Below are 12,720 nucleotides of genomic sequence, written 5' to 3'. Positions count from 1 at the left end.
GGTAAAATTAATATGGTTTATGGAGACATATTTATTATGATATTATATTACAGACAACAGTGAAAGAGTGCACTGCAAAGCAGCGTTGACAACATGGTCATAAGTTATGCATAGAAATTGAATTGTTTATAAAGTTCAGTTTGTTTTTTTTTTTCTATCTGCGGATCTCTTTCCTTTTCATTCCTACCCATAGTAGCACATGTAAAGTGATGGTAATATTGTTAAATCTTCTTTCTATCATCTGATATTTTCTTTTACACTGAACTCTTCTCCTGTTCACCCTTCCTTCCAGTGCATCCTTCAGAAGGCAGTTTCTTCTCAACCAGTGACCCAGCCAATTCCTTTTCCTCTTTCTGATCAGTTTCAGCATCACTCTTTCTTCACACACTCTTTCTAACAAAGCTTTGTTTCTTATTCTGTCTGTCAATTTCACACGTTCCAACCTTCTCCATATCATATTTCAAATGCTTCTAGTCGTTTCTCTTCACTTCGCCGTAATGTCCATGTTTCTGCCAAGTTTGCAGTTTTTCTTGGGAAAGGTAAATGCTGCAGCTTCCTGTTGCTTTCCTCACACCACTTTCTGTTTCGCATCTTGAAAGATGCCAGGGGGCCCCAGTGTGGAGGTGAGGAGAGTGGATTTAACTAATTAGGCCCTCTGGACTTCACCGAAATTCACCGCAAGGATTAAATATCAGTTCTATCAGGGTTTTTTGACCCGATCAAAGACCAGGAAATCCCAATTAGCCTTTTTGAAAGCAGTCATTTCAAAATTGATATTTTTTAGTAGAATGAAAATCAGTGTCTGTTGTTTAAAAGAAGTCTTGATTCTTTCACTTACTGAACAATAACTGTCATTTTCATAAGAAAAGTCATCCTGTGATGGAGAGATACTGGATAGTTGCAGAACAGGGATTAGATATTTGACCAGTCAATGTCGAGCATCCGACTGAATGTTCGACCTTCAATCCGTTACCCCTAATGTTTTGCAGGCTAGACAACACCAGGTGCACCTCATACACGCACACTGATATTTTCTGAGTACACAAATGGAGTAACAATTGAAAGAAATTTAATTTGTTTAATTAAAAAAAAAAGTGCTTAAAAAAGGCCTACAGTTGATTGGTCACTCTAATACATTTAACTTTTTTATTAATTTGAACTTTCAGTAATTTCATAACCATTACATAATAGTACATTATGCAACGAGCCTATAATGATAGTAATTAAGACGCAAGTATGTTTGTTTATGAAACGAGCACAAGCGAGTTTCATAATTTTCATACGAGCGTCTTAATTACCATTATAGACGAGTTTCATACAACTTTTTATGCTCGACCATATTTCTAACTTGAAATTATTCAGAAGTATTCATTTTATTTGTATCTAACTGAAGAGCGGAACTGACCTTGTGCAATACCTCGTAAATTGTGAGATGTGCGCAGACGCAAAAGTATTGATTTTTTCCGAGAAACAGATCTCCACATTGACCTTGATAGCCTATAACCTACAGAGTAAACTAAATATTAACCTTGATATAACATTGAAATTAAATTAGACATTGAAAAACAAGATGACAAATTGAATTTATTTGAATATTATTTACAATTAACGCTAATTATTATAGTAACAGAACATAACCTTCTGCGACAGTATTGGATTTCCAGCCTCTGTGACGTTTCCCTCGTCTTTCGATTGCATATCTGAGAATAATCGAAAACCTGAACTTTAATGAATAGGTGTACTTTAATGACATGCATTAAAGGACTGCTACCAGGTGTATAATTACTACATTTCGGCATGGTCGAGCATAAATGAATTATTGAACACTGACAATAGCAAAGGAACTAAGGATAATACATAATGTGAAATATGGTATGTTAACAAATGAAAAAATAGATTGCTATTAATTACAAAACAAAAGAGTAAACAATCCATTCTAACATTTATACTTTAAACTCAAAATGTATATCTAAAAAAAGTAGTTGTATAATGCTTTTTTAATTACTATAAGCAGATGCATTATTATTTAATTAAGAAACCTTTTTAAGAAGATACAATGTTATTTTAACAAAAAAAAAAAATACTTTCTGGCTCCTAATGGTTGTAGTTTCACGCTGCATGTTATTGGCGATACCCAACTGTGATACTTTGATGGCTCAATGTAGTCTGCGTTTTATATCCCATAGCTGTATACCCACAGACAGAGAAACAAATCACACAGTCATTAACCCGAACACTGAGGCAATCTTGACCATATATACAGTGTAGTTCTACCAAGCAATACATTAAGTTTAAGCAGCTACCATCCAATGAGGAAGGACTGTTACATTGTATTAAATGGTTTTGACCAATGAGGACATTGGTTTTGTAGGTACTAATGAATATGATGGAATGCACATTAACCATCTTCAACCATTTTAACCGTCATATTGCTGTATTCTTGTTCATAGCTTGACTTCTTTTTCTATGAGCTGTGATGTTTAAAAAATAATTTAATTCAAGTCTACATATGTTTTACAATGTAATTATTTAATTGTGCATATATTCTAAATATTAAATTGAAAAAAAAAAAAAACTTTAGTAAATTATTTAATGCATAGCTACTTTATTTCCAGTTTCATTGTATGTATAAATTTTAATATCAAGGGAAAAAATTACTCTGTGTCTGGAAAACGGCGAAATGTCAGGGAATTAGAAAATAAGATTTGGTAAGATATCTTATTTAAAATTCAAGTACTGTTTTGATAAAAGTCTTTGCAAACTTTAGAAGTTTTATAAGCCAAATTGCATAAAAATTGGGCTATGGCGAAGTGTAGTTCTTATTCCTTAATTTTTAACCTTATTATATAGCAGCTCATGATATGCGATTTTTTTTTGTGTGCCAAGGTTGGTCACTTTTCATGGAAGACCCTAAAGCTGGGAGGCCTAAGCCACCATTGTTTCACAGCATATAAAGAAGGAACCCAGTCCCTAGATGAATGGGCTTCTAATAAAATTTAATGTCCATTCATTCCCAACATCAAAATTCAGTTCTGAATGTCACCCACTGGGCCCATATGAATGGTCTAACTGCATGTGGATTTTTCCCAATTGTAACCATCCATTCTTTGTACCTTTCATTTAGAGAACTGCTGCTTCATTTGTCTCTGAATTTCCCTCAGCTGCATTCTTTCTGACTACAGCAGTGTACTACTAGTCTACGGTGCAATCTCTGAGATAAACATGATTTTAACATTATTTTCTAAGTTTGCTTGTGCTGCTGTCAATTAGTGTTAATTTCCCTAGAAATACTGTTTGTCAGTTAGGAGAAAGATTCTGCAAAGAGATAAATGTCCTTGGGTGTTGTGACTGCCATTGATGGGTGTCAACTCACCTCGTCTAGAAAGTACAAATCAAAATACCAAGAGAGCAACAACTTGTGACAATCTTCCAAGGAAGGTTCTAGTGAGTCTAAGGGTGACTTTCTCTAATTCTGAGGTTAACTCATTCACTGTAAAACATGTGTACAATATAAACGCTACACTTAATTGGAAGTAGTGGAGGAAATGTAAAAGGACTGGTAATGCCATCATTTAATGAGATCTACAGATAAAACCAAAACCATGGCATTTAGAGGTCAAGATCATCTAAGATACAATATACAGGGTAGAAGTGAAATAATCCTGCAGGGCGTTAGAGTACACTTAAATGAATAGAAAACCTATATTACGAATAATTTCAAGGGAAAAATTGTTCCGGGACCGGGTATCGAACCCGGGACCTTTGGTTAAATGTACCAACTGAGCTACCCGGGAACTCTATCAGACACTGATCCAATTTTTCCCTCTATAGCCACAGATCTCAAAGTGGGCTGACAACCGTCAAGCAACCAACATTGAGTGCACACTAACTCTGACTTAAATTGTGTTTTTTTTTTTTGTTAACGAACAGTGACATGTATTATGCAAATCATGTTCATTATTATGTTGGTTGCTTGATGGTTGTCAGCCCACTTTGAGGTCTGGGATATAGAGGGAAAAATTGGATCGGTGTCTGGTAGAGTTCCCGGGTAGCCCAGTTGGTAGAGCGTTGGTACATTTAACCAAAGGTCCCGGGTTCGATACCCGGCCCTGGAACAATTTTTCCCACAAAATTATTCAAATCAGCTTTACAGGGAGTTATACCTGAAAGCTTGATTTGCAATCTGTATTACGTTTTGCGACTAAATGTACGGTTAATTAGAAAATTGAGTTGGAAGTTTCAGCACTCTGGCAACATTGCCACTAACACACTGCTCTTTCTTCTCGTAATACAGATATAAGAGGTCAACGAACTTAGGTCTGTCTTAGGGGAAGCATCTTCCGCCTCCCTCTCTGGGTACAAGGTTACAATCTGTTTGCATCATTCAGTGGCTTGAAATTAGTGGTTTTTAAATTAAATTTTCACGAACCGTCCAAGTTACTGAAATACACCAGAGGGATAAATGATTCTTTATTAGATTTTCTATCGATATCACAGTCCTTCTGGCAATAGTTACCGAATAAGAGTGTGTTAAACATTTGGGAAATATGAGGAAACTATGAATTTTTCACCTATATGGTATTACACTTTTTTTGTTACATACAACATGAGCTATTCACTCTGAAAACCTGCAGGGTTATTTCACTTTCACTCTGTATGTATTTACTAATTATGGGTACTTAGCTATTCATCCATATGAAGTCAATCAGTGTACCGACAGAGTTGTTGCCCAAGGTGCTACATAGGAGGCTGGTCTATGCCAGTGGTATTCAATCTTTTTTTGCTAGTATACCCCCAAATTGCATTGCAGTTATGTAAGAAATAACAAAAGACTGTGATTGATGTTGTATGTAATATATATATATATATACACAAAGCTCTCTAAATTTTTACAAGTCACAGACATGAAAAATATAACTTTCAAATCCTCCATGACTTTACAACAAACTAGGTTAAAATTATATAACACGTTAGCAGTACCTACACTTCTGTATGGATGCGATATCTTGACTGTGAAATGAGGCAGATCAAGAATCACAGCAGGGAAACAGCTAAATACACATGGCAGGATCACAAACATAATGAAGACATTTATAGTGAATTAAAAACTGGACCCGTTTTGACAAAAACTAATATACAAAACCAACTGGATCCGACATGCACGGTGAATGACTAGGGACAAAATTCCACAGTTAATTCTCAAATACAGACCACAGGGCAGACGAAATCAAGAACGTCCTCAGAAGAGACTTCTGGATGACTGAGGCCAGAATTTGTAATACCCCCCATTTTCATGATATGTAGTTCGTGATAATGCTGTCATCTTATGACATGCTTTAGGTGCCTCACATTCCTTCTGGAATTTTTCTCCTAGCTGGCATACAGTACCTTCACATATTGTGTTAGTTTCACCAGACTGCATTAATTCATTTAAAAATAAATATAATTTTTCTTTGCCTTTTGAACTATGATTTTTTTTAGGGCTTGTCCATCGTCAGTGGTGGGACATGTTAACATTAGACAAAATAATTGTTAAAATGAAGCTTTGTTTCTTATTATTAATTATGCTGTATTGTACATAATTTTAATCTTCTGCTCAGTTAGTGTTGTATATAATGCATAAAATATAAGTTTGTATACATGTCACTGGTGTGACAAAATATGGAAAATTTAAACATACAACATGCTTGTATTTTATTGTTCTTTTAAACTAAAAAAATTACACTAAATTACATTAATATGGAATGAAATATTAATTATTTTTCTACCTCGCTGAATAATTAATTTTTGAAAATATACAAGAATTACCAACTACCGAAAGTGTCAGTGGTGTAATTTTTGCTGTTTTTTCTTCTTCACATTATGGTTACAAACATTGTGAATAAATTGAAAATTCATTTGAAGTTAATGGATATATACCACCACAAATAGTACTCTATATTACTTAAGTTAAATTAAGTTTGATTAGAAAAAACATTTTTAGGTTATGTGCAAATATTCTGGACGTTTTCTCATGGACAAGCCCTTTAGCGATAACAGGTAGCATTGTCAGCTCTCTGAACAAGCATGATTACAGTATTATTGTGAGTAACCAGGTATGCATTGATAAATGAATTCAAGTGATGTTAAGGCTTATTGTCCATATTGTCCTGATCCTATCCAACCTGAACATAACCTTGACCCTGCCCTTGCTGCCTTCACCAACGCACACTTTGCAGGAGTGTCATTGGAAAGAAGACAACTAACGAACCCTGCTCAATACGCTGTGTCGGTGTGATGGGGCTGATACCATCGCTGCAGTGTCGGGTGTGCCTGTGCCTGTACCACCCGGAGTGTGTGGGGCTGGGCAGCATCTCTGAGACCATCCACAGTTATGTATGCAAGGTTAGTGTGTAAAGGGCCTACAGCTAATGCATCATTTTTATATGTATTACAATGCTAATTATTCATATACAGAGTGTAACTAAATATGCAGGACTCAATCAAGTATAGATATTCTTCTCTGTAACTTGGAATGAATCAGTATGTCGTAGGTGTTCATGCACTCTGTGAAATGTTTTTCTTATTTCAAACATATCTGACAAATAAATGATGCAATAACTAAAATTAATGACGATCTGGACTCAATCTGGACATAGACACGGAAATTCCGACTTAAACTAAATCCAGAAAAATCACAGTCAATCATTGTGGGCCATTCACGTTTGTTAAGCACTATTACCATATCAAATTTGTCCCCGATTAAAATATATGGCACCGAAATTCCGTTCAGGTATTTATATGGATAAAAGTTTAAATTGGAAAATTCAAGTTGCAGAAACCTGCAAAAAAGTATTCTCATTAATCCACTCGTTTAGGCAATTGAAGAATTTTCTACCCTTTTCCATGAAAAAAAATGTTAGTGCAAACACTCGTGATGCCCCACTTCGATTACTGTGATATTCTGCTTACTGACCTAAGCGTTACTTCGGTGCAGAGACTACAACGTGTTCATAATATGTGCGTCCGTTTCGTCTGCAATATTCGCCGGGCTGATCACGTAACACCATCACTTGAAATGTTGTCCTGGCTCCATCTAGAAGATCGTAGGAAAATCCACTGTCTTTCCCTTCTCTTTCACATATTGCATTTCTCCACTCCTGTCTATCTTGCGTCTCGTTTTCAAAATTTATCCACCCATCATAACCTAGACACTTGATCACAACACTCCTCAATATTATCCATTCCCTCCCACCGAACATCCTCATATTCATCTTCTTTCACTGTGGCTGTTCCTCGGCTTTGGAATTCCCTACCGAGTAATGTCAGGGACTGTCAGACATCAAACCAATTTAAGAATAGGCTAACGCAATATTTTTCTAACAATTCTTGTTAACAATAATAGCTGTTTCAGGTTTCTCAGTGTTTAATGGTAATATATATCACAGATAAATATCTAAATTATCTTATTATTATTATTATTATTATTATTATTATTATTACTATTATTATTATTATTATTATTATTATTATTATTATTATTATTATTATTATTATTATTATTATAACAACCATTTCTTACCAATGTTTATTATTGTCACACTAACATTACTTATCCAACTTTCATTATTTACTTTCATGTTGTTTTATGGTCTAGATATTAATGTAATAACTATGTAAGCAATTGTATTCAATTAGAATTAGAGTCTGGCTGGGCGGAAGAGAAGGCCTACTCGCCTTAGCTCTGCCAGATTAAATAAATAAATAATAATAATTATTATTATATCTATGGGAAAAACATTCCCTATACAGACATTCTTGTTTAGCTGCATTCAGAATCTGTATAGTCAAATGGAGGAAAATCCACCTTATTGTTTGGGGCACTCATGTGATGTGTTGCTACTGTTGATGTGGCTGTGTGTGATGTAATTAGTAGATATGTCAGCTTGATCCTTCTGCAGGAGTGGGAGCCAGAAGAAGACAAATAATCATGTTCAATACATTGCATAGTCATAGTACTTTAACCACTGTGGATTAGGCAACTGGTTTAAAAGTCCACTGTCAGGACATCTTAAATAAGAGATCTTTGAAGTTATACAGGGTGATTCATGAGGATTTACACAGTCAGCGCATCTGGCTACAAAACCAGGTGGTCCGGGTTCGAATCCTGGTCGGGGCAAGTTACCTGGTTGAGGTTTTTTTCCGGGGTTTTCCCTCAACCCAATACGAGCAAATGCTGGCTAACTTTCGGTGCTGGACCCCAGACTCATTTCACCGGCATTATCACCTTCATTTCATTCAGGCACTAAATAACCTAGATGTTGATACAGTGTCGTAAAATAACCCAATAAAAAAACGAGGTTATACTTTCCTTTATGGAGCTTATTTCTGAAGACATGTTGAGCAAAAAATTTCATATAAACATAGTTCCTATTCTCAATATTTTCAGAGTTACAATAATTTAAAGTTGTTTGTAAAATACGTTTTTTTCTTTAGTTTGAAGGTAAAAGAATAATACAGATAGAGAATGAACCATTCAGAAGTATCATTTCTTTAATTGGCAAGTATTGTGAAGCTAAAAATGTGCTGTGAACTCCTTAGTTGCCTCATACAGACATCTTTTCCTATTTTTAACTAGAAAATTACATTATTCTTACACTTATCACAACAATTATTATAAATCACACCACTTCCACCGACTTAATTACTTGCAGTTCAATTTTGCATCCTAATTTACAGTCTTGGAGAGTTTACAACACATTTTAAAAAATGTTGCCGTCCGCTTGAGTACACTTGGCCGCACGCTTGTGAACGGCACTCGTCGCTCTACGTAACTGCATACGGCTATCTTTGATTTCTGTAGAGCTCACGCTGGCTGCTGACTGCACGTTGACCAAGATCACGTGTTCACAGCAATGCGTTCCAATAACGAAGCGTAACTCTGTAAATATTGAGAATGGGACCCATGTTTATATGACATTTTTTGCTCAGAATGTCTTTGGAAATAAGCTCCATAAAGGACTGTAAATCCTCGTGAATCATCCTGTATGCGAAATAATATGAAGAAAATGTGTTCTAATATATTTATTTGATATTATGTCATAACATGCATTAATCTAGAAAGTTACATCAAAGTTTGGGCGTAAATATTCCAATATTTCACTTGATTTCGTTATTGTATGAAATATAGTAAAATATATTCATTGATGTTAATTATGTAATGTTACAATAGAAGATGGCAGAGGATTCACAGAATCTTTATAATAATTTCTTGGAAAATTTAAGGGAATATTAAAGACTGAAGTAATCAAAGCTGAGAGAGTACCATATAGAGAAAATCAAAACTTGAGTGGGATTTAATTGACTATTACACGATTAGAAGAAAGTATTTAAAGATTGGAAGAAATAAAGTACTCTGTTACAATAAAATATTAATTGACTTCTGAAGTAGAAAACTGTCTTGAAAATATATTTTTGTATCATCTCATCATTACAAATATTCTGCTAGATGGCAGTAGTGTGTTATGATGAGCTGTTCTCTTGTTACCAGTTGTGCCAACTATACACTCTTCATTGAACTCTAGGAATGATTACTAGTCAAGAAGGCTTTGATGATTCAATTATTCAGTTTCATTTTTATTAAAACAGTTGCATTCCACTTCAATTATCAATATATATTAAACAATCTCTGATACATGACTATCCATAATCTCATACAGCAGAAGCTATAACATAACCTAAATAATATAAACAAGATAAATGATAGAAAAGTTCTAATTAAGGATGATGAAATAAACATGAATCATTTTGAAAGGTACAATTATTGAAAGTACAATTTTGGCAAGCAAAGGAACAAATGCTTTGGAGATGATAAAAATTGTAGGATAAGCAGTCATGATTAGTTGAAACACGTCTTTCCATACCATTTTATTGGTTAAAAGTAGTATGACATAGTAAAAGTATAATAGCCTTGGAAACTACTCAATCAATAATGACCAAATTTTCTAAAAATCTGTATATGTGTGTCTTACATATGGCACATGCATTTCATTCTGATTGAATGAATTGTTTAGCTATATTGATGAGTTCTTCGAAATTACGTTTTTTTTGGTAACTCTAAAGATTGGCTTTTAATGTACGTACCTTTCCTCAAAAACTATTATAGAGATGGGTTAATAACTATCACACGTTAGAAGCCGTATTCTGAAGAACGGAAAATCTCATATCTTCATTACCATCATATACAAAAATTATTTCTAATGTTCAACATTTCCAATAAAAAAATACGTTTTTAGTATATTTAACATGTAGTATGAATTCATTCTTAAGACGTATCAATATGACTGATTGTCACTTGGTGTAATACAGTTTAATAAGCATATGCGCAAAATTATAATCAAGTCATCTCTACAGAATAGGTATCTCAGCTTCACCCATATGTGTCCTGTGTAACGATCCAGCAGAAATGAATGAAGACCACTTGAAGACCTGTGAAGCATTAAGATCAGAAGAAACTACAATTCAAAAGTATTGGAAAGCACGACTGCTAATGGCTTCATTGCCAAATGCAAGGCACTAGACAACAACAACATAATCAAATTGTAATTTCCGAGAAGAGAAGAAACATTGAAGATTGCAGAATGTTGTTTTGAGAAAAATTGCAATTAAGATAAATTTTATTATTGATGCTATGTAGTGTAAAATACTTCAAAACATGCCATTTACAATGCATAAATGATACTTTAATGAACTACCGTATTTCATTGCATAATCATCGTATTTTTTATTACTTTTTTTTTGGCGTAAAAATATACGGTGCGACCATTATGTGAAGAATAAATTAAAATGGTAAGGATTGGTTGCGTCAGATTTTAGTGATCAGCTTCCATGTAACAGGGAAGTCTGCGACAAACAGGGCCAAGTTGCGTGATTCGTAGCAGAAGAAGAATGAGAGGGAAGGAGGAGAACTGATATTAGTGTGGGATGCTGGAACTGTAACGTGAATAATATCTTAAAAAAATAGAAATTACTGTGGTGTAATTGAATTAAAAATACTTTTTTATGGACTAAAAACATTCACAGTATTCTTGAATCACTTATTATTATTTTATCCTGACGTTAGGCAGTAGTCAAAACTTAATTCCAAATTGTTCTAGTTTTTCAGCCATATATTGAAGAAACCTGCACTTGCACTTCGTAGGGTACAATTTTTTTTTATCACAAGTAACACTTTCTCCAAGATTATAACATTGTAGGCCTATAAAATTCTTTATAAATGTCCCATATAGAAGACATAAGAGCAGCTTTTTGGTACATATCGTACACACAGAAGGTGTAGAAGGTGAAACAATGGAATGACTTTAAATTACTGGTAATGATTATCTTGTTAACCAAGCTCTAAAATGAACATAAGTCATTTTCAGCTAATGTTACAAGACCAAAAAGGTCAGCTGTGTAGAATAATTGATATGTTGCGAGAACTGCACTAGTTTCACTCACTGTGCAGGCTTCTTTTTAACATCTTTTGGCATTCCTGTCCTGATGTTGTCTGTCATGCTTCTTCCCCTGTCACGTGGTAGCTATTATAACGTTCATTTTCGGCTTGCCCTTCAAAATTTCTCTAAAGTTTCTTCAGTGGAGTGAGACAAGTGGCCAACTGGCTTGGAGCTCACATATTCAGTTTTTCTCAGCCACCAAACTCCCTTACAAAGACGCGTTTTCGCGTACCCTCTGTCGTTTTTATATTACTGTACTCATCTTTCTCAAAGGAATTTGGAGAGAGAGCTATTACTAACCTCTTGCAAATTGTCCAAACATTAAGACTTGTACTCTATTTTTGTAGGCGGTAGGGCATTTTTTCCTTTGCCTAAGCTATTTATTTGCTTACTTTATGGCTAACAGTCCTGTCCTGTATATTCCATATATTATTTATCTGTTTATTTACGTATTTATTTATTTATTATTTTTTTTATTTTATTGTATTTTTTTTTTCATTACAGATTTGTCCACTGCTCACTCCAGATATCCAGGAGACATTTTTTCTCACTTATTTTATTTGTTGCCCCTCATTATTGTATCACATTGTCCTATTATATTACAGCTCTGGTGTTTGCTTTAGATGTATTTTAATGTTATAGTTACTCTTCGAGATGCCCAGCTGTTAGTAATTTTCTTAATTTTTATTTGGAGTTTCCACAGTGCTGTAGCTTGCCTTAACCAAATATAATGTTACCAAAGTTTAACACAAAATTAAAAAATAATTTATGCAGTAGATATAACAGTTCTGTCAGGTTGCAGTCCTCTTCACATCCTTTAGCCTTGTCTCTGTTGGTCAATATCTACCTTTTCTTCCTTCCATTTCACTCTTTTACAAGGTTTTTTCAAACTGTAATGCTTGTGTAGACATAATTGTGTGATCGTACTTCTATTTAATTTTTAGCGAATAAATGACGCTATAGATAAATTGAACGAAGACATTGACTCGATTGTGACATGGACAAAGAAATTCCATCTTAATATCAATCCTGGAAAGACACAAGCAATCATATTAGGACACAAACGGCAAACCGACGCTGTAAAGCACCTCGACATTTCCCCCGTTAAAGTAAGTACAGTGCATATCCCTTTCAGTTCTTCAGTAAAAAATCTTGGCATTCACATGGATAATAATCTCAACTGGGACATGCAAATCACAGAAACCTGCAGAAAAGTATATTCTATTATTCATGTGCTAAAAAGGAT

The 12,720-nt window shown here is 34.3% G+C and overlaps 1 protein-coding gene and 1 non-coding gene across 3 annotated transcripts in view; both read left to right on the top strand.

Moving 5' to 3' along the window:
* The window catches only part of LOC138704641 (uncharacterized), an 83,319-nt gene that overhangs the window by 33,893 nt on the left and 36,706 nt on the right, over positions 1 to 12,720 (top strand). For both annotated transcript variants that reach the window (XM_069832729.1, XM_069832728.1), the window contains exon 8: positions 6,219 to 6,384. In XM_069832729.1, coding sequence (XP_069688830.1) covers positions 6,219 to 6,384 — 166 coding nt within the window. The remainder of the gene's footprint in view (positions 1 to 6,218; positions 6,385 to 12,720) is intronic.
* Positions 4,043 to 4,115, top strand: TRNAN-AUU (transfer RNA asparagine (anticodon AUU)). The gene has a single exon. It is a non-coding gene; the product is annotated as a tRNA-Asn (tRNA).

The sequence above is a fragment of the Periplaneta americana genome, chromosome 8, assembly GCF_040183065.1.
Source record: "Periplaneta americana isolate PAMFEO1 chromosome 8, P.americana_PAMFEO1_priV1, whole genome shotgun sequence".
Lineage (NCBI taxonomy): Eukaryota > Metazoa > Arthropoda > Insecta > Blattodea > Blattidae > Periplaneta > Periplaneta americana.
The sequence above is the reverse complement of the archived record's forward strand: the minus strand, read 5'-3'. Positions and strand labels throughout refer to the sequence as shown.